This window comes from Anolis carolinensis, chromosome 5, assembly GCF_035594765.1.
Source record: "Anolis carolinensis isolate JA03-04 chromosome 5, rAnoCar3.1.pri, whole genome shotgun sequence".
In the NCBI taxonomy this organism is placed as follows: Eukaryota; Metazoa; Chordata; class Lepidosauria; order Squamata; family Dactyloidae; genus Anolis; species Anolis carolinensis.
In genome coordinates, this window is record NC_085845.1 from 34,786,910 (window position 1) to 34,814,442 (window position 27,533).

General features: G+C 37.6%; 1 protein-coding gene across 1 annotated transcript; it reads right to left on the bottom strand.

The window, feature by feature from the left end:
* Window positions 1-57: 57 nt before the first annotated feature.
* bbs7 (Bardet-Biedl syndrome 7) lies at window positions 58-27,450 on the bottom strand. Its single transcript, XM_003221800.4, has 19 exons — window positions 27,312-27,450; window positions 25,268-25,333; window positions 23,919-23,981; window positions 23,345-23,520; window positions 20,054-20,240; window positions 19,114-19,186; window positions 18,728-18,844; window positions 16,805-16,935; window positions 12,924-13,008; window positions 9,687-9,789; window positions 8,672-8,864; window positions 8,165-8,239; window positions 6,315-6,380; window positions 5,928-6,067; window positions 4,951-5,115; window positions 3,935-4,044; window positions 3,740-3,843; window positions 2,613-2,736; window positions 58-1,584 (listed from the first exon to the last, which is right to left on the bottom strand). Exons 1-19 carry the CDS (start codon window positions 27,345-27,347, stop codon window positions 1,448-1,450), a joined length of 2,151 nt encoding a protein of 716 aa, XP_003221848.2. The 5' UTR covers window positions 27,348-27,450; the 3' UTR covers window positions 58-1,447.
* Window positions 27,451-27,533: the final 83 nt, after the last annotated feature.

Genomic DNA, 27,533 nt, shown 5'->3' on the forward strand with positions numbered 1-27,533 from the left:
CTTTAAAGGCATAAAGAGCTGATGTTCATTGCACAAAAAAGACCACAAACGTTCATGTTATAATTGAAAAAAACTATTTATCAAACTGATTCCAACTTAGCACAGAATCAATTATATTTTCAATAAATAACTTTTTTCCTATTTACACATGTAATAATCTATAGCTAACCAAGTTCTATATACAAACTGGGAATTACATTATCAAGAGCAATTTTCTTTAGTGACTGGCTAATGCAGGGCATTATTGCCATGCTAGCTCATAAACAGAAGGAACTAAGGTCCCATCTGTACTGCCTAATAAAATCCAGATGATATATTTTGAACTGGCTTATATGGCAGTGTAGACTCATATAATCCAGTTCAAAGCAGATAATGTGGATTATTTGCTTTAATAATCTGAATTTTATGGCAGTGTAGAAGGGGCCTAATAGTGTTGATATGGAATGTGTGATTATCAGAATTGTATTTCCAAACTGATCTATACTGGTGAACAATGATACATGAAATCTGTTATGCAAATCTAAGAATTTCTTTTGTGGCCTGCAAGCAAAATACAGGACTACTTTGGCCCCTTCTACACGCCTGATTATCTAGATTATCAAATCAGATAATCCACATTATTTGCTTTGAACTGAATCATATGAGGCCCCTTCTACACCGCCATATAAAACACAGATGATATATTTATATATATGAATATATATTTCTCAAAGAAAAGGGAATAAAATCAAATCAACATACACTAAGCATTTTGGAGAAGAGGTCAATATAAGAATCATTAATATTAAGAATGAATATATGCCCCCATGCCTGTTGGGTACACATAGAGATTGCATGTATAAAAATTGCTTAACTGATTTATTCTAAGTTTTGTGTTAATGTTCATTGTGAGGGATATTAATAATAATTAAAAAACCCAAATTATCTGTTTTGAACTGGATTAAATGGCAGTGTAGACTCATATAATCCAGTTCAAAGCAGATAATGTGGATTATTTGCTTTTATAATCCAGATTTTATATGGCAGTGTAGAAGGGGCCTTTTGTCTTTTGCATAGGATACATATAGTTAAAGACTCAAAATCTTTAAATTTGCTAGGATCAATCAGAATCCAAAATCAGATTCTTTAAAAGCTAATGAATGGAGAACATTTTACATGTCCTTTTAAAATTAAGGTTCTGTAAAATGTATTTAGAGTATATATGCCAGATGTCACTAAAAGTTTGGCAGTCCTACCAATCATTATTAAGTCACAATTCACATATTTGATGTAGGGAATGTTTTTGGTAAGTAACAATGTTTTTTAAATATATATGCATAATAAGTGTAACCTTTATTCAGTAACAATTATCATTATATTTAAAATTATGTAAACAAAGGTCTGGATTTGCTGATCTGCGTCTTCTACATTCACTTTAGAGATTTCAAAATGTTTCCATCCTTCCAGATCATGAAGCACTATCAAAAAAGGCAAGCAATGTGTTTTGATCATAGCTTCCCAAAATTTCCAGCAGAAGAGGAACTTTGGTTTTCACATTAGTGCCTTTAAATTTATATTTATCTATGAATAGATCTGTGATCATACCTGAAAATGAAAGAAAAATGAAATCAGTATTATTTTTAGAAGACTGATTTTTTAAAAAAACTAAAATCAAAAAATAATTTGTATACAAAATTGTCTAGTAAAACTCAGCGTCTTTTCTAACCATTGAGCTCAATGGCAAGTTTATCATATATTTCAGTGGAAAATATTCTGCAGCATATATTCACCTTGCATTTGCATGGATCAACATTAACTATAGAACCATTGCTTTAATTTCAATCAGTGCCAGATACATAGTTTTCGTTCTTAAGTAAATGCAGAGCCTCCCAGAAGAGCTGCAATTCATAATCAGGTCTGACACACAGCTTGGATGACTAAAGGTGGAATCCTATTGAAACAATGCACTAGCACAGCTGCTGATGTATGGACTTGCTTAAAGAAATGTCTGAGATCATCTTACACAAGCAATTCCCTGGAGTAAAACCATCCTTAGTGCTACCAATCTAACACTGTAGCACAGTGCCTCCTACTTCCCACTCTACTGTAGGGTAGTCTTAAGCATTTGTATATAATAGCTATCTGTTTCGGTTTGTTGCATTCGTAAGGCCCCATTTTAGTTTTTGAAAACCTCTCCTGAAAACGGGCGCCTTCACAAAAAGCATTTTCCATCCAATGTTCGAAAAAAAATTGCCACTGCCTGATAGGGCCTACATCCGAACATTTATCTCCAATTACTATGGAATTACCTTCTACTCTACTGGTCCCCAGCAGATTCTTGTCTGATAAATCTAGACTTCTGCATTGATTAACTCAAATTGTATGTGTATAACAAAGTACACAATCCTGATTTTCGTTTGAAATGAAGGACAGCACTACTGCAGTTTGAGAGACATCACATACACTTCAGAGATACTTCATATTCTGAAGTACTGCCCTAGAAACAGAAATCACTCCCTACAAGGGCAAAAGGAAGTACACTGTAATAGACACTGGCACATTTCTATAATGACAAGGCATCACTACTCCAAAAAAACAAGAGCAGAGCTAGAGAACAGTGTTAATGAACCCACCATAAAGTCTTTCAAGTGACGTGGGTTGTTTCTTGTGCTCTTGGATTAGCTGTTCAGCCTCTTCCAAAATGCTGCGGTACTCTGGAATCAGGAAGTCTGTATTTCCTTCATGAGCTTGTAACTCCTTAAATGAATAATAATGATAATAACAATACTATGATAAGATATTAAAAGGAAATCATGCAGAAGCAGAAAGAAGACAAGTAAGATTTTCACTGCCTTTTAATTTAAATGAGAAAGAAAGAAAAGTGTTTACAGCCCACCCTTTTGGTCTAGCACAATAATTTTGGACAAACCGGTACAAAATAGTAATTCGGGCAGACAAGCATTTGTTATGAATCAAGAAACAAGTTGGTTCTGGGGCATACCAAAGCTAAAATGACAATTTCTTTCCCATAAAGCTCCACTCCTAATGCTCTAGGAAAATGTTTGATTTTTTTAAAAAAAAATCATATATATTTGTTTCAGTACATACGGACACTCAATAATGTTCTTCTAACTTTATTTTATAGATTAGATCAGAATGCGCAAAGTGAAGTTCTTCAAATGTTATTGGAGTGCTACTCTCACCATTGACCGTTCTGGATACAACAGATGGGAACTGCAATCAAACTACATCTGTTGCTTTGCCTGAAATTAGATTTGTGAAAGGCTTGCAGCAAAGCAAACAGCATTACAGTGTACTTTTGTGTCCATTCATGACTGTAGTGATGTTGGCTACACTATATGCTAATTCAGACCATTTACTTAGCACACTACATATTATCTATCTAGACAAGCAGTATTTTCCCACAGTTTGTGGCAAAATCTTTCCCTGTGTGAAATTTAATTTGAGATACTAATGAGTGTTCCAGGGACCTTTTGCATGTACAACATGTGATCCATTTAATTACAGACTCTCCCTTATAAGCCCTAGTTGCATTTGGTACAGGAATATGATTTCTAACATAATCTTGCATATTTTCCGGCTACATATCTATTATCTTGAAAAAGCAAAACAGCTCTTGAACATTGGAGGGGAACTAAATCACCTAAAAAGCAGAACAGAAATGAGATAAGCAAAACTATTACAGAAGTCCTTCCACAATATACATTATATATATAACAGCAACATGCCAAATACTTACTTTTAAAGCATCTATTAATTCTACTTTTTTAGCCAGCATCAGCTGATACTCTAATTTTGGATGGATTAACTTTAAGGTGTGATTCACAGATACCTCATTTATATCTAGAAAACAATCACAAAAATCAATTAAATCATCTGAATATATCTGTATAAATAAAATGGCATCCCAAGATAAGAAAACCAAAATCCTTACCACATGATATATTGAGATTAATTTTCCTTTTAGTAGCTTCTTTAGACAGCACATCTTTTAGAATAGATATTGTGGAAATATTGTCAGATTTGAAATATCCTTCTCCTTTCCTGTTTGAAGAGTTAAAATAATAATCTGGATAACTTTTAGTCCTACAAGATTCCAGTGTTGATTTCAGTAGCCTAAACAGTATGCATCGTATCTCCTTACACACAAAATATCTTGCCAGGTTGAGAAGGCTAAATGTCAAAATACTACTGGTCAATCATCCATTATCAAGAATCCCAAACTATCACAAAATCCAAAATTGTCTACATGGAAGACTGAGATAGTGATACCTTTCCTTTCTGATGGTTTAATATACACAAGCTTTATTTCATGCACAAAAACATTAATAATATTTTATAAAACACCCTCAAGCAATTTGAATTAGGTGTATATAAAACATAAATGAATTTCATATTTAGACAGGCTCCATTTCCAAAAGCTCTAATTTATATCTATTCAAAAATCTTTTAAAGATCTAAAACACATCTGTTTCTAACATTTTAAATAAGGAATTCTCACCCTAATTTCTAAGCCATAAAAATAATAAATTCTTCAAATTATTTCTATGAGTATTTTTAAGGCTTTCATGGCTGGAATCACTGGGGTGTTGTGTGGCTCTAGCAGCATTTTCTCCTAATGTTTTGCCTGCACCCGTGGCTGGCATCTTCAGAGGATCTAGGAGTTTGTACATATAGCAGTACTAAGAAAACTTCTTTCCAAACTTATTAAACTTTGGAATACAGTACTCTAATTCAAACATGTTTCTTTTGCAAAAAGTTTTGATAATATCTTCAACTGCAGTGCAAACAATACTGATTTAAATGAAAACAAAAAGCAGAGCACATTTTAAATGCAAGCTCCTGCACGCATACTATCTTTCCTATGCTTAACTGACATGTATATTTCAGTGTCTTATTTACTATTTTTCAAACAAAACAGTGCACTTCAATAGCTGAATTTCATTTTACCGGTAGGTACATTCAAGTTGTGTATCCAAAAAAGTGTTCTGAAAGTAGAAGCTGATGCTCTCCCCCACAGGCGTCTTTTCAGGAACTTCAGGCAAGCAAAACACAACCCAAGAGTGAACTTCTGCAAAGCTGAACTGGCCTTTGAGGGTCAGTGTATTCATGGGTCTGAACAGCAACAAAAAAAAACAAGAAACATATTTGTTATGAAAAAGTAGCAATCTTATTCTCACAATAGTTGAAAGCATGATAAACAGCTCGGAACTCCTAATAATTAGACGACAGCTTGTCCTGTCCTATCTATCTAGTATCCCACTTTTCCTCCAGCACAACATTCAAATATAGGGGGGGAAATCTCCAAATAATTTTTACGAATTTCTGCTTCTCCATTAAGAAAGATAGTAATTGTGGATCATATCCAAAGGTTTATCTCAGTGATGTAAAGACCATAACGTAATTTAAGGTATGGTTACTGTCTTGCTTATTTTCAACCTGCACATTTGGATGGAACCAATACCAGGAAAATCAATAAGGTTTTTTTCTTTTCTTTTTTCTTTGAGAAAAGTTTTAAAACTACTTTTAAAAATCTATGTCCCTATACATAATACAATGAAACAGGAAAACTGTATTTGTGAATGTTTTTAAACAAAACAATAGGAATGGTTGAAATGTAAGAAACCTGCAAGAAGACTAATGCAGCAACCATCATTTTTATTTTTTCTTGCACTTTTAAAAGGGTTTTGGAAACAGCTATGTTTCTAAAAAGGTATACCACAAACTACACAAACGTGATTTCCTGCCACATCTACACATATTTTCATATGATGGCTCCATTGAAGCCTCTGATGAAAATAACTTCCTTACAGCATTTATAGTGTAATTCTGGCTAAACCAGGTTTTACTCAACACTGACCTTCCATAAACTACAAAATACAAGCCTTGAATTTAAACTACAATTTAACATTTGCTCTCAAAAATACCTGTCACGATCAATACAGTGTGTCCTTTGATGAAGTGAAAGCGGCTTAATTTGATACTGTCGAACTTGACAGGTTTTTGGTTGAACTCTTGGAGTCACATATGCTTGCAGTGTCCCATACCGACCTTCAATTGACAGAATCTGTTCACAGAAAAGAAGGTGAATTTTCTTCAAATTTCAACCAATTTTCAAACATAAAACTTCTAAGGTATGACTCTATCTTCTCTTTTAAAATATAGTCTTTCATTTCTTCTCAGAAGGCTTGCTTCTCATTTTTTTTGTTATTGTGGCTTTTGAATTACAGTAGTTCTTAAATTCAGCTATTCCCAGAACTGTTATTTAAATGCAATAGCCTCAATTAACACATTTAAATTATACTATATTTTACCTTAAGTTCAAGCCTTGTAGTATTTGCTTGACACCGGTAAGTGGCAAGAAGGAAGTTACCATTGGGCTGCAGAAGAGGGAAAATTAGAATCAGTATGCTCCAAAACCAGGAATTCTTCATTTAGGTTTGACTTCGTTTAAAATCATACAAATCTAGATCATATCCATTACATTCAGAAACAATAATGAATCACATATTATGGCTTCTTGGGCTCCCCTCCTGCCCAAGAAGCCATAATAAGCCCTTTGAAAACAGAGGTTGAAGCACTCTGCTAAATGGGGTGGGATTTAGGGGCACAGTGGGCAGTTCCTGAAAAGCAGATGCCGCCTCTCATGAATGACCCACAGAAAGTGTTTCTGCCTCATTTGGGGACAGCTCACCCACAAATCTCTATATGTCATTTCTGGGTTGCCTTTGGAGAGCATGGTGAGGCGAGGCTTCTGCTAGGTGAGCTGAATGCAAGTCGAGTGTATCAGCTTCCAAATAAATTAGTCTCAGGGGGTGCTTTGAATGAGATTTTCCTGCTTCTTGCAGGGGGTTGGACTGGATGGCCCGTGAGGTCTCTTCCAACTCTGCGATTCTATGATTCTATGATTCATATTAACCAATTTTTGGGCTATAAAGTTTTTATGAATTAGGGATTATCTACACTGACAAAAGAATCACACTCATCTTGTAACTGATGTAATTTGGACACACAACATTTTTAATTATTCACATGAAGTGCATTTCTTTTTTATGCCTGAGAGCATCATCTGATGTAAAAACAAGTGCCTTTTATGCCCCAGTTTCCCAGGAAATCCAGATTTTTTGGTATGTGGTCAGCACTCCAAGTTGGCATTGCTGTGGAGCCATTGGGTGGAGTTAGTGGTGGGAGGGATAGGTTGGTGGGAGTTACATTTCAATCCTATCCTATGGGAATGCAGGTGTACGAGAGAAGAAAAGTGTTAAGTACTTAAAGTGTAAATATGTATGTTTGTATAGGAAGCAGCGCAGTCACAACCATGTGGCTAAAAATAATGCCGAGAATTGGAGATGTGGACTGTGCTCTTGCATCAAAGTTCATCATGGGGAAAGTGTGTGACTGGTTATGCTGATCTCACCACAAGAGTAATATTAACAATTTCAATGTGGACTGGAATGCAAAACAGCACCTTTTCATAAACAAATCCTTAGGGTTCACTCCACCAGATGCATCAGGTTCTATTTTATAAAGGTTACGCCATAACAAATTAGTTTTAAGCTGCCACAACACAACACATCTTTGATATGATTCAACATCAACATTGATTACCCATCCGGAAACCACTAAAATAGAATGCACCAATTTGTATGGCCTATAATATTTTTTATATTCTCAACTTCCAAGCCCTTCAAAATAAGTTGAGAAATGTGGCATAGATATTTATAAAGAACTCTCTAAAATATGTCCACATCCCAAAGTTAAACACTACATTTATAGCAATTATGTGTATGTTTATATCACACATGTCACAAAGTACACTGTTATTAATTCCATCTTGTTCTCCAAAAAATAATTTTTCTCAGGGCAGTGTAACATACAAAAACACCTCCAACACATTCATAGTTAAAAGCTAAAAAGGTTTCTAAAAATAAAAATCTTCTAAGTATCCTCAGAGTGGATACCACTCAAGTGGAGTATAGAACTTATAACCTGCTCAACTTTGGGTAACATTCTTATTCAAAATGTCTTATTCAAAGCAGTTTTCTCAATAAACTGGTTTATAAAAGTATCCAATAAACCCTTAAAATAATATACTCCAGAGAATAAAATATATCTTAAATATAATGTCTGGAACTATCAAGACAGGCTCTAGGGTTCTACATACCTCTGATTCACAGTCAACCACACTAACCACAGCTGAATTTTTATCTGCATCCTTTAGATCTATTGGAACATCACACTGTAGAGACAAACAATTTCAAAGTGAATGTATAATTTCAAAGACATTCTATCTCTTTAGGTCAAGGACGTTGCTTTAGACATCTTTTATAAAACAGATACTAAATAATTGTTGATAAAAAGGCTGCTTCAATACTTGTTTTCTGTGTTCTTTCATGTTTTTCCATCTTTTCATTCATATCTATTAGAATTAGAATAAAGGTGAGTGAATGTTTTGGCCCAAAGGGCCATGATCCAGTATTAGAGCCAGGAACTTCATACAGATAAAACTATCTATGGCACAGATAAAGAATTGAAACAACTTTCTACTTTTGTGTGTAAGTAACTTCAAAGTAAAAATAACATCACAGGTTTTGAAAAAAAGCTAACATCTTTTAAAAAATAAACATATTTAAATGCCCAAGTCCAAAATGCAGTTCAAACCATCTCTTACCTGTAGCAAGACAGTATCAATTGCAGCCTGGACCTCTAAAACAAGGCTGTAGCTGGCATCATCCCTATTCAATGTAAATTTGTCATTTATACTGAATGTTGGGACGGCTGAAACTGCAGTGCTGGACAGTGAGGACTGTTGGTATTTTTCACGCTCTTGAAGAACCTTGATCTGTAGTTGTTCCAATTCATTCCTTTTGCAAAAGACAGAATGTTGAGCAAACATTAAGTTCTGCTAGAGTACCATTTTGTGTTTCTGGCAAAAAGAAAAAAAAACATTTTTCTGGATTTTTTTCAAGTACACAGAAATCATACCACATATGTTAAACCACTAATTCTCACTAGAATTCTGTTGTTTATATGGTTAAATAAAGCCACAAATAAGTTATAGGGTCAAGTGTCTCCCCGCCCCTCCTTCCATGCTTCAGCACAAAGGCCCTGGACAGTATTGTCAATGTTCCCTATTACGTCCAAAACAGAGATCTTTGGCTTAAAGTCAGTTAACAAACCATACAAGTTAACAAGGATCAAATCCTGGCTTATTTGGTTTATTAAATTAACATTAAGCTATAGTTTCAAGGTTTTGATAACATGAAACCATAATCCAAAACTAGTACATAAGGGGACAGGGTGACCGAAGGAGTGCTCAACCTCAGCTCTTTCAGAATTACAATAAACCATTATTTACAAAGCACCTAATTTTCATTTGGTTGTTGTAGATCACCAAACAGGTATGGTATTCTGTGAGACTTAAAATAGATGGAAGCATCAGTAGTAATACATCAGCACAGTAACAATTTCAAACTAAAAAAGAATAAAATTCTAGAGATGTTTACTAAAAACAGATGGTGCAAAGAAATTTATAACTGAAACACTAGTGCTGTTAATGAATCACTATGAAGTTTCTGTTGGGCATATGTGAAATTACCAAGGATATAGGTATTACACAAATGGCAAGCTTGAATGTGTGCAAAGACTGAAAAAGTTTTTAATCTATATTTTAATATTTATATTACCTTAAGGATAAAACCTTGTTCTGCATGTCATGAGAAAGCTTTAATCCATCCCCTGATCCACACTCTCGGTGGATAGGCTCTGTAGTTAATCCTGTCACCCATCCTGAAAAATAAACGTAATTATGAAAGACATATAAATAATTATTTAAATGAATCTTCTCAAAAGGGATAGCAACTGATAAAGAGAACTGGGAACTAAGGTTGCTGTCTAATCTATTGAGTTACCATAGACTGGTTAAACACAGGACTCAAAGCCTTATTCAGATCCATACAAAGAATCTTCAGCTTGCTGCACTTCAGAGCCCAGCATCTCTAGCACAAGCTATTAACTTTAGGGAATTTGAACTGCAGAAAGACACCTATTGATTTCTTAAAATATTGATATCATCCTGCATCACAAGCATGCAAGTAAAACAGTACTGATATACATGTAAAATAGTATCAAGATGGTATACAAGCAAAATAATAAAATCAGTTTAAAAGAATTCCAGATTTAAAACAATCACAACATAATTCCAACAGGCTAAAATATACACCGATATACTACACTAGCTACTTAGTTATGTATCTCAGAGTCCACTTTAACCACCAGCAGCTGCACTGAGTGAAGGAGGCCTGTTCAGCTTTTGATCAGGGTGCAAGGAGAAGGAGGCTGTGACAGGGAATTGCAACAGGAATCTTGCTTCTGATTCTTAATTTCATCACTGCTGGTCGGGACCTGTGAATACCCTTCTCCTTGTATCCTGATCATTCTTTGCTTCAGGAAGCTTCTGGCTGTTAAGGTGGGATAGAGGGGAATTTATAATCATTGCTGCAGTGTCATATTCCCTATGACAAATAATTCTGGAAAGGGTGAAAGGTTCATAAATAAGAAAACCAAGTTCAAATTTTCACTCTACCACAGAGTGACTTCCAGCAACTCAGAATCAGAGTGTTAAAGTGATTAGATAAGACCCGTGCTTTTATCTATATATATAAAAGAGTGATGGCATCACGGCGACTCACAAAACAACAAAAGTACAGGCCCCCCAACCTCAAAATTTGACAACACAACCCATCATCCACGCCTCAAGGTTGATACAACAAAAAGAAAAGAAAAATAAAGTCCTAATTAGAGGGAGAGCAATAATTGTTTTTATCCAATTGCTGCCAGTTTAGAGGGCTAATCTCTGCCCACTTGGTTACCTAGCAACCAAGGGACAGCCAGGTTTCAGTTAGGGGACAGGCAGATTTAGGCCTCACTTAGACTTCTTCCACAGATTATCTAATTTGCACTGGATTATATGGCAGTGTAGACTCAAGGCCCTTCAACACAGCTATATTACCCATTTATAATCTTATATTATCTGCTTTGCACTGGATTATCTTGACTCCGCACTACCATATAATCCACTTCAGTGTGCATTTTATACTGCTGTGAAGAAGGAGCCTCATATAATCCAGTTCTGAGCAGATAATATAAGATTAGAAATATACAGTAGAGTCTCACTTATCCAACGTAAACAGGCCGGCAGGATAAGTGAATATGTTGGATAATAAGAAGGGATTCAGGAAAAGCCAATTAAACATCAAATTAGGTAATAGTTATACAAATTAAGCACCAAAACATCATATTATACAACAAATTTGAGAGAAAAAGTAGTTCCATGCGCAGTATGCTATGTAGTATTTACAGTAGAGTCTCACTTATCCAACACTCGCTTATCCAACGTTCTGGATTATCCAACGCATTTTTGTAGTCAATGCTTTCAATATATCGTGATATTTTGGTGCTAAATTCATAAATACAGTAATTACTATATAGCATTACTGTGTACTGAACTACTTTTTCTGACAAATTTGTTGTCTAACATGATGTTTTGGTGCTTTACTTGTAAAATCATAACTTAATTTGATGTTTAATAGGGTTATCCTTAATTCCTCATTATCCAACATATTCGCTTATCCAACGTTCTGCCGGCCTGTTTATGTTGGATAAGTGAGACTCTACTGTACTGTATTTACAAATTTACCACTAAAATATCACAATGAATTTAAAACACTGACTACAAAAACATTGATTATGAAAAGGCAGACTGCGTTGGATAATCCAGAACATTGTATAAGCGAATGTTGGATAAGTGAGATTCTTCTTTAATATGAAATAATTACTGGGATAGAATAATGCAGAACAATATAATCTCTAAAACCAGGACAGTAAATAAACAGGGGAATTCCACACAGGAAACAATCAGGGCCAGCTAACACCTCCCAACAAAGTATTCCCATCATCAAAGTCTGGCAAATCCTGTTTTCTCAGGGCCACAGACAATAGAAGCACATAAAATATCGCAAACAACACCACTCTGAAAACAAGGGAATTCCAGACAGGAAACAATCAGGGCCAGCTAACACCTCCCAACAAAGTATTCCCATCATCAAAGTCTGGAAAATCCTGTTTTCTCAGGGCCACAGACAGTAGAAGCACATAAAATATCGCAAACAACACCACTCTGAAAACAAGGGAATTCCAGACAGGAAACAATCAGGGCCAGCTAACACCTCCCAACAAAAAATTCACTCAGGGAGGAAACAGCCAGGCTTTAAAGCTGCAAGGCCATTACATCCTAATCATTTTTCCTAATTGCAGCATTCATACTTGCCTCCAACAAACAAAACAAAAAACCAATCAGAAATATTGTATATTCACAACCTTTAGGAAATAATATCCCCTGATGGCGCAGCGTGTTAAAGCGCTGAGCTGCTGAACTTCTGGACCGAAAGGCCACAGGTTTGAATTGGGGGAGCGGAGAGACCCCCCACTGTTAGCCCCAGCTTCTGCCAACCCAGAAGTTCGAAAACATGCAAATGTGAGTGCATCAATAGGTACTGCTCCGGCGGGAAGGTAACGCCACTCCATGTAGTCATCCCACATGACCTTGGAGGAGTCTACGGACAACGCCGGCTCTTCGGCTTAGAAATGGAGATGAGCACCAACCTCCAGAGTAAGACACGACTGGACTTAATGTCTGGGGAAAACCTTTACCCTTGACCTTAACTACCACCAATTCCTCAATACTTTATTTCCCATACCATACTTCGCCACAGCAACACGTGGCCGGGCACAGCTAGTAAATGTATATAATGAAATAAAGTTTCACTCCATTAACTCATTATCCTGAATATTGCAATTATTTTTTCTCTAAAACATGTGATAAATATATCCATTTGTTTTAAAATAATTTTAGCTTTTAAAACCTGAATATGTTGATGCTACGATCTCATCATAGCCTTCCTTCCCAACACAGCCACCTTGGACAGATGTGACACTTTCTGAAAAGGTCTGAAAATCAAACAGAGACAAAAAAATGAGGCAAGCATATCTGTCCCTCCAGATTTCAATTTTAAGATTTTTAAAAGATGTAATAACTATTGTGAAGGAAAAAGATGCACAGCTTTAAAACATTATTTCAAAACAGTGCTATGGTATTGGGTATGTGGGTAACAAACAGAAGACAGGGTTGTTGTATGTCTTTCGGGCTGTGTGGCCATGTTCCAGAAGCATTCTCTCCTGACGTTTCGCCCACATCTATGGCAGGCATCCTCAGAGGTTGTGAGGTATGGAGAAAACTAAGCAAAGAGGTTAATATATATCTGTGGAAAGTCTAGGGTGAGAGAGGTCAGTGTGAATGTGTAGTTAATCACTTAAATTAGCATTGAAAAGCTTATCTGCTGTCTTCTTCCTGCCTCTGGGGCATCCTTTGTTTAGAGTCGTTAACTGCCCTTGGTTGATTCATGTCTGGAAACCCTCTGTTTTCAGAGTATTGCTTTTTATTTACTGTTCTGATTTTTGAGTTTTGTAATACTGGTAGCCAGATTTTGTTCATTTTCATGGTTTCTTCCTTTCTGTTGAAGTTGTCCACATGCTTGTGGATTTCAATGGCTTCTCTGTGTAGTCTGACATGATAGTTGTTAGAATGGTCCAGCATTTTTGTGTTCTCAAATAGTATTCTGTGTCCAGGCTGGGTCATCAAATGCTCTGCTATGGCTGATTTCTCTGGTTGAATTAGTCTGCAGTGCCTTTCATGTTCTTTGACTCTTGTTTGGGCGCTGCGTTTGGTGGTCCCTATGTAGACTTGTCCACAGCTGCATGGTATCAGGTAGACTCCTGCAGAAGAGAGAGGATCCCTCTTGTCCTTCGCTGACCGTAGCATTTGTTGGATTTTCTTCGTGGGTCTGTAGATAGTTTGTAGGTTGTGCTTCTTCATCAGCTTCCCTATGCGGTCAGTAGTTCCCTTGATGTATGGTAAGAACACCTTTCCTCTGGGTGGATCTTTGTCTTGACTCTCCTGGCTTGTTCTTGGCCTTGCAGCTCTTCTGATGTCTGTGGTGGAGTATCCATTGGCCTGTAGAGCCCAGTTTAGGTGGTTGAGTTCACCTTGGAGGAGGTGAGGTTCGCAGATTCTTTGTGCACGGTCTGTCAGGGCTTTGATTGTGCTCCTTTTTTGACTTGGGTGATGGTTGGAGTTTTTATGAAGGTATCTATCTGTGTGTGTAGGTTTTCTGTAAACTGTGTGGCCCAATTGTTGATTGGGTTTGCGGATGACCAGAACATCTAGAAATGGCAGTTTTCCTTCCTTTTCTTTTTCCATGGTGAATTGGATGTTTGGGTGGATGCTGTTAAGATGGTCCAGGAACTTGCTGAGTTCTTCCTCTCCATGGCTCCAAATTGTGAAGGTGTCATCTACATATCTGAACCAAACAGTGGGCTTTTTTGGTGCTGTTTCTAGGGCCTGTTTTTCAAAGTATTCCATATAGAAATTTGCTACTACTGGGCTGAGAGGGCTCCCCATGGCCACTCCATCCTTCTGTTCATAGAATCCAGTGTCCCACTGAAAGTAGCTAGTGGTGAGGCAATGGTGAAACAGGGCTGTGATGTCTTCTGGGAAGTTTTGTTTGATTAGTGTGAGGGTGTCAGCTACTGGGACTTTGGTAAAAAGGGACACCACATCAAAGCTGATCAGGATGTCCTTGGTGCTTAGATTGAGGTTGCTGATCTTTTCTATAAAGTGTGTAGAGTCCTTGATAAGTGCCATTGGATCGCCGACTTACAACCTGGCAAAATTTCTGGCTACACAGCTACAAACCCACATTGGGCTCACTGCACATTATATCAAGGACTCTACACACTTTATAGAAAAGATCAGCAACCTCAATCTAAGCACCAAGGACATCCTGATCAGCTTTGATGTGGTGTCCCTTTTTACCAAAGTCCCAGTAGCTGACACCCTCACACTAATCAAACAAAACTTCCCAGAAGACATCACAGCCCTGTTTCACCATTGCCTCACCACTAGCTACTTTCAGTGGGACACTGGATTCTATGAACAGAAGGATGGAGTGGCCATGGGGAGCCCTCTCAGCCCAGTAGTAGCAAATTTCTATATGGAATACTTTGAAAAACAGGCCCTAGAAACAGCACCAAAAAAGCCCACTGTTTGGTTCAGATACGTAGATGACACCTTCACAATTTGGAGCCATGGAGAGGAAGAACTCAGCAAGTTCCTGGACCATCTTAACAGCATCCACCCAAACATCCAATTCACCATGGAAAAAGAAAAGGAAGGAAAACTGCCATTTCTAGATGTTCTGGTCATCCGCAAACCCAATCAACAATTGGGCCACACAGTTTACAGAAAACCTACACACACAGATAGATACCTTCATAAAAACTCCAACCATCACCCAAGTCAAAAAAGGAGCACAATCAAAGCCCTGACAGACCGTGCACAAAGAATCTGCGAACCTCACCTCCTCCAAGGTGAACTCAACCACCTAAACTGGGCTCTACAGGCCAATGGATACTCCACCACAGACATCAGAAGAGCTGCAAGGCCAAGAACAAGCCAGGAGAGTCAAGACAAAGATCCACCCAGAGGAAAGGTGTTCTTACCATACATCAAGGGAACTACTGACCGCATAGGGAAGCTGATGAAGAAGCACAACCTACAAACTATCTACAGACCCACGAAGAAAATCCAACAAATGCTACGGTCAGCGAAGGACAAGAGGGATCCTCTCTCTTCTGCAGGAGTCTACCTGATACCATGCAGCTGTGGACAAGTCTACATAGGGACCACCAAACGCAGCGCCCAAACAAGAGTCAAAGAACATGAAAGGCACTGCAGACTAATTCAACCAGAGAAATCAGCCATAGCAGAGCATTTGATGAACCAGCCTGGACACAGAATACTATTTGAGAACACAAAAATGCTGGACCATTCTAACAACTATCATGTCAGACTACACAGAGAAGCCATTGAAATCCACAAGCATGTGGACAACTTCAACAGAAAGGAAGAAACCATGAAAATGAACAAAATCTGGCTACCAGTATTACAAAACTCAAAAATCAGAACAGTAAATAAAAAGCAATACTCTGAAAACAGAGGGTTTCCAGACATGAATCAACCAAGGGCAGTTAACGACTCTAAACAAAGGATGCCCCAGAGGCAGGAAGAAGACAGCAGATAAGCTTTTCAATGCTAATTTAAGTGATTAACTACACATTCACACTGACCTCTCTCACCCTAGACTTTCCACAGATATATATTAACCTCTTTGCTTAGTTTTCTCCATACCTCACAACCTCTGAGGATGCCTGCCATAGATGTGGGCGAAACGTCAGGAGAGAATGCTTCTGGAACATGGCCACACAGCCCGAAAGACATACAACAACCCTGTGATCCCGGCCATGAAAGCCTTCGACAACAAACAGAAGACAAGTGCTTAATAATAAAACAGAACTACAGTATAAATGGAGAGATAGAAAAAAGACAAAGATTAAAAGAAATTCACAAAGAGAATTCAGCTCAAGACAGTTGCATCCGTAGATTGTCTTGTAAGCTAGTGTGAATAAAACAATCTAAAATGGAAGGTTTCTACATGTCAATACATCACATATCATATATGAACATAAGTTTTGGTCTTGTGACCAATCCTCTATCCAAACACTGATAAAAGCTCTGAAAATTATGATGAGGCAAATATGCAAGAAAAATTAATATAGTGGTATTTAAAAAAATAGCACATTTAAATAAAAATTTACTTGAGGCAATAAATCTTCATAATAAACTTACATATTCATATCTGAGAACAGGACTCTTCGAATTTTCAAAGCCATAGACTTCCAGCATTCCATCATCTCGACCAATAAGCAATTCCTTAACACCATCTCCCAAAATGTCAAAGCTGTCCATACATAGAATGCCTATAAAGGATAGGATTAAACATTCAAATTGGAATCAATTTAATCTTTTACACTTTATTGGCAGTTTTTGCATTTTTAATATGCACGTGTGCAGACATATTCCCATTCAACACGTAACAAAGTGCAGAATGGAGGAGGTCTCCTTTGGCCTCATGTATACTAATCAATTAATACAGTTTCAAATCAGGATTGAAGAAAGTGGTTTCGCTGTTCAAGTAATTACATAGGAAATCTTGGAGTCAGTTTGAGGCACAGGTGGTGATTACACAAACCAAGAGCACTGATGGGTGCCTTCTTATGCCCCTTCTACACTGCCCTATATCCCAGGACTTGATCCCAGATTATCTGCTTTAAATTGGATTATATAAATCTCCACTGCCAGATAATCTGGGATAAGAAGATAATCTGGGATCAAATCCTGGGATATAGGGCAATGTAGAAGGGGCCTTACATGGGCTTTTGTGAGTGTTTGTTGTCTGGCTGCTGCAATTTGAATATTCAAACTAAATTAAATGGTCAGTGTAGATGGGGCCATCCTCTTCCACCATACCAGGTGCTGTCTATTTTTAATGGAGGCATAGTTCACATAATATATACCAAAGACCTGAAGGAATTGGAAGGAAAAATGAGTTGCTTTTCCTGTTCTGGAGCTGTCCTAAACCTGTTTTAAGAAGTATGCTAAGAGAGACCATTTCCAGCCAACATGGTAAATGTAAATACCAAAACAACTGACATGCAAATTGATGATAAATCTGTGATGTCTCATGGGCCTTGTAGTCCCGTTCCTAGTACTATTGTGGCAGATGAGGAGGAAAACATGGGATTTCCACCGGTTGAGCCAGAATCGGAGCCCCTGCACCTGGAGGATGTTTGCCCTCAAGAAGTCATCCAAACAAGCCTTGGACAGAATTCTCCGAAGGGACAATTATAATAGAGATAGAGGAACTAGGGAGGCGAATCGCCGGAGCGCCAGAATCGCAGCCAAACAATTAGCTGATTAGGTTTGCTTCCCTTGGGAAATTCTAAGGAGTCATGCATCTGGACAGAGTTGGGTTTCACTTCTAGTTCTCCAGGGAAAGTGTTCTTCTGGCGGGAAACGAGACTCTATTTAGGTGTCTTGCCGCGAAAGAAACCTTGCGGAGTCAATTCGTCAGCTTAAGGAGTGAGATCGTGTGTAGACTTCGTACTCCAGTTCCCTGTTTCCCGGATCAAGTTTCCAGCCTTGCCTTGTTCCACGGACTTCTATGGACTCAGTTCTTGTTTCATGTTTGCCTTGTTTCAAGTTTGATCTTGCCAAGTTTCAAGTCTTGCCTTGCCTTGCGTTTTAAACCACGGACCTTGCTTCCTAGATTCAAGTCTTGTTTTCCAGTTTCCTTCGGATTTACCTTAAGCCTCGAAAGACTATGGACAGTTCCCCACACTATTGCTTGCCAAATAGTGTGTGTTTCGGTCAAGTGGATTATAACTTTGGACTCTAATATCACATATTGGACATTGTTTTCCTGGACTATAATTGACCTTTCCTGAAAGGTCTACTTCTGAACTATATTCTTCACTTGTTTTTATTGACTTTATATATTCCTATAATAAAGATATTAGATAGAATCCGGCCTCTGCGCATGGTTATTGGTGTTCTGTAGCCTGGGTCTTGACAAAATCCCATTGTTTCTAAGTAAATAGAATACATTTCTTATTTCTTAAAAGTTATACCTTAGATTGTAATTGTAAAGGGAGTTGTCTATTTACTTCATGCTACATCACTTGATCTGTGGTAAAATATTAAGACACTTACCGCCTCTTTTTTTCTCATTACCAATTTTCCACTTGTCTACTGGGGAAACACCAGTAATTTCTACCAGACCAATATTACCATCAGATGTCCCAAATAAAACCTCTTCACCAGAGTCACCTAATAATAGAAATTAAAATTCTTATGAGTTCTGTGAGAGGGTGAACAACTGACTGTGCTTTGCATAATCACTTTACAACCAGTTGCACAATGTACAATCTCTTGCACAACCAGATGTATAACCACTTGCACAATGAAAAATGCATCGGCTACAATACTTAAGTGAACTCTGAAAATATGCAACCAGTAACATAGCAAACCTTGGCTGTATAATAGGAAACAAGCCTGCGTTTCTTATTAAAATCAATGCGTCAAGAAACTCTGCTTACCACCATCTCCATTCTTCAAAGCCAAAACAGAAGGGGGACCAGGCACTTCCATTTCATACAGTAAATCTGACCCCTCAGGAAAATGAAATGGAAACACTATTAATTCTTATGCTTAACTATTGCTTTCTCTCATTTTACATTAAAACAAAGAAAATGGTTTATAAAAGAAACAGCTTTTAAAAGTATAATTGTGTTCCTCCCTTTAGTATTGGATAAAATTGGGATGTAATTCATGCAATTCAGTCCAGAACCATGGCCTTATTCTGGAGTCAGGCATATTTACTTTAATGCAAAAAACGAGAAATAATAAGGTCAAAAGGAGGCTGTGGGATGTATGTAAAAGTGGAAAAACCATGAATATCTTAACATCCCCAGACTTGCATTCTACAGACTCTGCTGCTTCAAAATTCTCCATCATCCTTCATAGAGAGAAGGAAGAAAAGAACACTGGATTTTTCTGTAGCAGTCTGCTCTCCTCCACTGGGGCAGGTGGGATACAACAGCAAGACAGCAAGAAAGTGGGAAGTGGCTCTTATGGTATCAGATACTCTGGGTTTGAGTCTGATAGGGATTTGTAAGTTTCTGTCACCCACTACCACCATAAGTGAGGTGAGGCTTATAAATCCCTACTAAGTCCCCTCCCTTCATCCCTCTATCTGCCCCAGGCCCTTTAAAATCTCCCATATAATCCAGATTATCAAATCAGATAATCCACATTATCTGCTTTGAATTAGATTATATGAGTTTTCACTGTCATATAATCCAGTTCAAAGCAGATAATCTGGATTTTATATGACAGAGTGTAGCAGGGGCCCCAGACACCACCTGCCTGCCCTCCTCCCACCTCTCCATCCCATCTCCTTCCCTACATGCATCCTCCCTCCTTCTGCTCCCCAGTTCCACCCCCTTATGATAATGGCAAGGAGCAGATAAGGTTTACCTGCAGAACTCTAAGAACTCTGTCTTGACATGCCAATATTGGTGTAATACAAGACAGTTTCTCTACTGGAAGACAAATAACATCATTGATTTTATCTCCTGATAAGTAGTAGTGTTGATCCTTACAGTCACAGTAATGGTTATAGATATAGCTTGCACCGAGAAAGAGATCTGATCCAGATATATGCCTAAAATGACAGCAATTATAATAATTAGTTAGCACCATGATCACTAAATATTAATATTTTTCAATTGCCTTATCTGTATATAAACCTTTCACACAGTGGGGTCCTGTGATGACTCATGGGCCTTGTAGTCCTGCTCATGACATTGTGATGCCTGATGAAGAAGAAAACTTGGGTTTTTTACCTTCCCAGTCAGAACTGGATTCTTCCCAGCCAGATCTGGGAACCTTGCACCTGCAAGAGAGTTGTGTTCCAGAAGTATGTCAAACAAACCCTGAGCCTACATCTCCTGTGTTTTCTCGCCATGAGTTTTGTAAACAACAGAGAGGTTTGGAAGCGGCCTCGCGCAGGAGTGCTAGAATAGCTGCTAAGAATTTAGCCAATTAAGCCTGCTTTCCGTGAGAATCTTTAAGGAGTCAAACATCTGGTCTCAGAGATTAGCTTTGTTTCTGGTTCCCAGAGAACTGCTCTCGGCGGGAAAGTTAGACTCTATATAGGTGTTTTAACCGCGAAGTAACTTCGCGGAGTCAATTCGTCAGCCTCCGGAGCGAGTTGTGTCTGGACAGCGCGCTCCGTTCGAAGCCTCGTTCCTGTTCAAGCCTTGTCCTTGTTCTCAAGCCTTCGCTCCTGCTTCCCAGCCTTGTTTACCTTCGGACCTTGCCTCGCCTTCCAGGACTAAACCTTGCCTTGTTTCACGGATTTTACCAAGTAATTCCACGGACCTTGTTCTTGTTCCTCGTTACCTTGTGTCACGATTCAAGCCTTGTTTTCAAGTATCAAGTTAATTCCTAGCCTTGCTCAAGTTCATGGACTAAAGGACCTCGTCATCTCCCCTCACCTTGCCTGGCAAGGTGAGTGTTTCGGTTACTGGATTACAACTTTGGCCCTTAATATTGCATATTGGACATTGTTTCTTGGACTAATTTTGACCTTTCCTGAAAGGTCTGCTTCTGGACTAACTTTTACATTTGTTTTTACCAACTTTATATACTCCTTCAATAAAGATAGTAGATAGATTCTGGTCTCTGTGTATGGTTATTGGTGCCTTGCAGCCTGGGTCCTGACAGGTCCAAACTATATAAATCTAATGGGGAACATGTCCCCACTAGAAATCATTTCCTTCTCAATCCTAAATAGTCACCATGGGCTACCATTCTATACATTTCCATATCCACATAAATTGGACCTTTTTAATCTATTAACTCAGAAAAACAAATGCAGACAAGTTGAATTAAATGGCCTTGAAATACTTGTTGTTACAATTGATTAAGTTTTACTCCTTCATCTGTATGATATCTTACTGGAGTAACATTAGTTTGTAGTATTTTTCTCCTTTGTTGCAGCTCTGTGACATTTAGCAGGGTTTTAGCTAAATATTTAACATAACAATTATCTTTCATAAATTCCATACTTTGTCAGCTCATATGAACAACAGATAAATATTAGTTTGATTTTAATTAAAATTGCATGTTCATGAAATTAGATCTTGTTGCTTTTGAAACTATTCCATTATATACAGAAAAATTCTTGAAACTCTATTCTAAAAATCTAGGGATAGTTTGGATGTTAATTTTGCCCTAAACAACTTTGATAAACAGTAGTAGCTGTATGGGATTAGAATCCAATGGAAAAGGAACTATAGAAGTTAAATTTTCATACTGAAATATATAATGAACTTCAAATAGAACTAATATTAGACAAAGACCATAAAAATCTGAAAATAATAAAAGGCCTTGAGAAAGACAACAGCATCAAACCAGTTTAGAAATACAGTTTAGAAATATCAGATTTTGATGGGGAAGAAAAATAATATTTAAGTCTTTCCTCTACAAAGCCCATTGTGTTGTATCAAGCAAGTCAATTTCTTGTAGCCTATATGACAGTTCATAGGCCTTTGGAGTTCAAATGAGATAGAAATATAAGCAGGGAAGGAGAAAAACCACTAAATACTTCTAATTTGCATCTGTACTTAATTGTAAAAGTGACAATGTAACAATTAAATCAATTTGTTCTGAAATTTAGAACACCATGGTTCCTAGTAGTGACCTATCCATGGAGGCAGATTACAGTTCTTCAGATAATTTGAAGGTGGTAAGAAATAGAAACTACTTGTACTGGCTCTACCAATTTAAGTGCTGTTGCTTGTAAACAACTAATTCTATTTAATTGGAGGTGATATGAGCAACAAGTGTGTATATGCTACAGATTGCACCATCCATGTCAATGTTTAAAGTTATTTTTTAAACTGCTCTTTGATTCCAACTATATGAAATATTTTAACTAACTGTATTATTGACATGTCTTTAATGGTAGAAATTATACTTGTTTGTTTAATAATTGTATGATTACTGTCTGAAGTATTTTTCTATAGTAAAGATGGACAAGTGTGGAAAGTCAGGGGGGCATATTCACTCCCTGGGAAACTTGGAGGGCTGTGCCTGGTCCCAGAAAAGAAATTAAGGAAATGGCCTCAAATGCCTCTACATAATGTTTTGGGTTTCAAAAAAGATTTTTAGGTTTCGTAACGTTTGATGTACTAATTACTATTATATTGTCATTTAAGTTAGCAACCAGCAAATGAATTCACCAGGATTCATGTCAAAATAAACAGTTTATAGCACACTGACCTTACTAAAACTAGCAGTTTTATGTCAAACTATCTTAAAATTCACATCTATATCAATTACAGCAAATTAAAGCATTACACACATAAGGTCGTGAGAGTGCCAGGAAAAACCAGAAGATTTGATTTGATCTAATTATGATTTAATTTAATTGTGGCTGAGCTGAAATGCTACCTTTTTCAACATTAACTTGGAATTAAACTGATTAGATTTGAATGACTCAGCTAATTTCTACATTTATTATTGTAACTACTTCAATTAAAATCAGTGTATTTATCTATCCATCCATATCCTACTGAAAGGTAAAAAAAACTGTTGGAATAAAAATGTACAAAAACACATGTTTACATTTCGAGGCAAAGAAATACTGCATAATATTATTTAAAAGGAAACTAAACTATAACAACTCTTTGACTCACCCACTAAGATAAAAATCACAATATCACATCTAAGTACTACTAATGTGATTTCTGATATACATACATAGCTTTGATGTTCTCTGTGAGATTCGTGTTGAATGAAAGAAACTGTTTCCCTTTCTTTGTGAAACCTCTAACCTCAGATCCTGCAGCCACAAAAATTTTCTCCTGAAGTGTATTAAGAGCACCTCCCAGTTCGAGCCTTGCAATTTTTTCCCCGGGCAAGGTCTTGAATACTGGCTATTTGAAGGGAAAGGAAAATAGTGTTTAAAATAATCACAATTCTTAATATGATTTTAAATAATTTAAATATATGTATTATTTTCATTATTATTATATAATGCAATACACATTTTAAATATATGATGCTTCAAACAGCTTACTGTTTATAAAGATGAGTGTCCCTTAATGAAATTAGACAATCCCCGGGTTACAAACATCCAACTTACAAAGAACTCATAGTTAAGAACAGGGATAAGACAACAATTAAAAATCCAGAATAGAAAACAGATATAGAATCATTTTTCATTTCCTCAAACAATCCTATGCCTTAACTAGTATAAGGCCATGTTTTGATAAATAGTTAAAAAAATACATTAAAAACTATGCACAGGAATTCTGATGAAGAAGTGACTTACCACAGATTCTCCTTTTTTGATACCAAAACAGGTAATAACACCATCATGATCTCCAATGACAACCTTAAAAGTGAATTAAGTAAGAAGCTATTACTACAATTAAAAGTTCAGAAAGGACTGTTAAGGAAATAATTTAAAAAGCCACAGTCTAGCTAAATCTTTTTTATCAAGACTTTTGCTTCTTTTATCAAGTTCAATTTTTCTGACTATGTGGCTGCTACTCAATCTTGGCTGTTTCACTTTCTCAAATTCAAGATACTTTACCTCTCGGTGCAATTTGGCATTTCTTTTCAATACACTGTGTCAGCAACTCTCAAGGCATGCTGTTATTCTGACACTGCAAAAATCTTTCCCATCATCTCCTCTGTTACAACTTTAGTTCAGTACTTCTTCAGCTATCTGATGTGAGGAACCAGCACTAGTCCTAAAGCACCGGAATGTTGCCATATTCATACCATGGGAGTGTTTATGGAGCACATATGGTCTGTACACTACCACTTTGAGTTGGACTGCTATGTTTAATTCTCTGTTAACTTGATTTGACTTGATTATCAAAACAATAATCTCTCTTAGATCAGTGCTTCTTCAGCTATCTGATGTGAGGAACCAGTACTTGTCCTAAAGCCCAGGAATGTTGCCATATTCATACCATGGGAGTGTTTTATGGAGCAAGTCTGGTCTGTACACTACCACTTTGAGTTGGACTGCTCTGTTTAATTCTCTGATTATTCTCTGATTAACTTGATTATCAAAACAATAATCTCTCTTCTCTTGTAGTTCAGGGTCTATCCATTCTCAGTTTCTATAATCTAGCACAAGCTATTTGTTCTTCATGTTACATCTCTGTGACAGGAACCTCCAGTGGCACAATGGGTTAAATTATGCCAGCAGGACAGATGACTTGAAGGTTGGGTTGCTGACCTGAAGGCTGCCAGTTCAAATCCAATCTGGGGAGAGCACGAATGAGCTTCCTCTATCAGCTCCAGCTCCAGCTCCATGTGGGGACATGAGAGAAGCCTCTCAGAAGGATGGTAAAAATATCAATAACATCAGGGCATCTCCTGGGCAATGTCCTTGCAGACGGCCAATTCTCTCACACCAGAAGCAACCTGAAGTTTCTCAAGTCACTACTGACATGAAAAAAAATCTCTGACCTTGCTACCACAGGTATGAAGAAAGAAGGGCTAACATGAAGTCCATTATCATTATTTCAGAAGATTAAAACATATATCAGGTATATATTTTATTAGCAAAACACTACTTGCATTGGGTATCTCTACTAAGTGCAGTTTGCATGTGTTATATTACGTAATCAGATGTAAATACTTTAAATGAAGTAGCTTTTCTACCTTCTGTGTTGCCTTGCGTCCTGAAGCAGGAAGCAACCTCATGGTCTTTTGAGAAGTCACACCAACCTAATTGAGAAAATTTTCACTTTGTCATTAGTATTCAAGTCATAAATTTCACAATGAATTGTCATTGATTGATAATTATATAAAAACATATGCTTATATGAAAATATGGACAGAGGCATCATTAGGACCAGTAATTTGAACATTTTCCAAAAGCTATACTACTACAGAACTTCCATAAAAAAGTCATCAGAAGCATGAAACATCTCCAGTTGCCATGTACAAATGCACTAATATGTCACTGTTGATGGAAAAACGACTGAAACAGTAGGATCAAAAACTATAAAATTCATGAAGTACATATTCCACTGATCAAGAAACAGCCATGGCCCTCAGTCCACTTGACATGCAGGTTATAGTGAGCTCCATGACCATGTAACCCAAACCCTGCCCGTGTCCTCCATAAACACCATTCTGCCCCCCACCCAAGTAAAGGCATTCATGTGGGGACAATTTTCTCTTAGATGGTCTGTTTTTCCTCCAGAATGGACATCCCAGGGTTTCTTAATTTGCATTACCCTACCCACTGCCTCTCTCTTAACCCTTTCCTACACCTTCCTATGGCACACAGTTAACAGAGGAATTGATCAGCTACTGAACAAGAGGTTTGGGGAGAATTCACCATGATTTACAAGACTTGTACTTGACCGCCATCCAGAGAAGGTTTGAGGGTGATTGCCCTAGGCATCTGGAAGTTGTAGTTCATCCTACAATGAACCCAGCCAACAACGGATTTGGGCCAAACTTCAGTGATATTACCTAACATCCCAAAACAAACAATGCCTTCTTCTAATAACCCAGGCACTGCGGGTCCCCAAGCTAGTTTTATATAAAATTCATACGTATAAAAGATAAATATCCATTTATGTTTGTAGGAGTATTCAAATATATTGCTGTTTTGGTCTCTTTCATCAGATGCCGCCATGAAACCTATGTAGACAAACATATAAAGTTGACTTTTCACATTTGCAAATGGGTCCTTCCACACAGCCCTATATCTCAGAATATAAAGGCAAAAAAATCCCACAATGCCTGCTTTGAACTGGGTTATTTGAGTCCACACTCCAATAATGTGGGACTTTCTGCCTTGATATTCTGGGATATAGGGCTGTGTGGAAGGGCCCAAAGTTATATTCAAATTTTTATTCATGACACCCCATTTTCATTGCATGTCCAATCTGATTCTAAATTTTCCATTTTAGTCCACTTTCGCTCAACTCAACCCAAGTACAGGCAATCCCTGAGGTAGAAAAATCCAATTTACAAACGACTCCCAGGGTTCTTCCACACAGCCATTTAACCGAGAATATCAATGCAGAAAATTCCATAATATCTGTTTTGAACTGGGTTATCTGAGGCCCCTTACACACAGCTGAACAAAATCTCATATTATCTGCTTTGAACTAGAATGTATGCCAGTGTGGACTCAGATATCCCAGTTCAAAGCAGATATTGTGGGATTTGTCCCCAATCCTTGTTTCCACAACAAGTCTTTTTTTTTTTCAGAAAATGAGGTGAAGTCTTCTAAATAGAAGCAGTCAGCAAAACAAATGTCACAAGACTTTTATCCCTTCCCTATGCTATCCAAACTTATATACAGATAAACACACCCCAGAAGTTCAAGATCTCATTTCTATGCAGCACATTAGGAACTTTCTCACATAGCATATTTGCATATAGAAACCTTAACAAAGGCATGGGCAAACTTGGCCCCTCCAGATGTTTTGGACTTCAACTCCCATAATTCCTAACAGACTCTGGCCCTTTCCTTTTCCCCCTCAGCCGCTTAAGTGGAGGGCACAAACTTGGAGGTTTGCCCATGCCTGTCTTAACACGATGGATTCTATGTGATCACATCAAGATAGGTTTGCTTTTATTTGTATACTTTATCCCCCCCCCCCCAATACACTCACAGCAGTTGAAGTGGAATAATAGCCCTATAACAATGGATGACGCTTCCCCCTCCCGCGCCCTGTCATACCTGGAGATAATCTACCCGGTTCAGGTTTAAATCCATGATGGCGAAACTTCAGCGGCTCCAAGAGCCCCTCAAACCGCTCTCCAGGCCGTCGTCAAAACCTCCGTTACCATGGTGACGAATTCGGCCTACGTCAGGCTCGGCCATCTCTGCGTTTCAATTGGGCGCGGCGTGAAGCGGAGAGGCGGGCTCATCTTGGAACGCGCGCTGTCATTGGATAAGGAG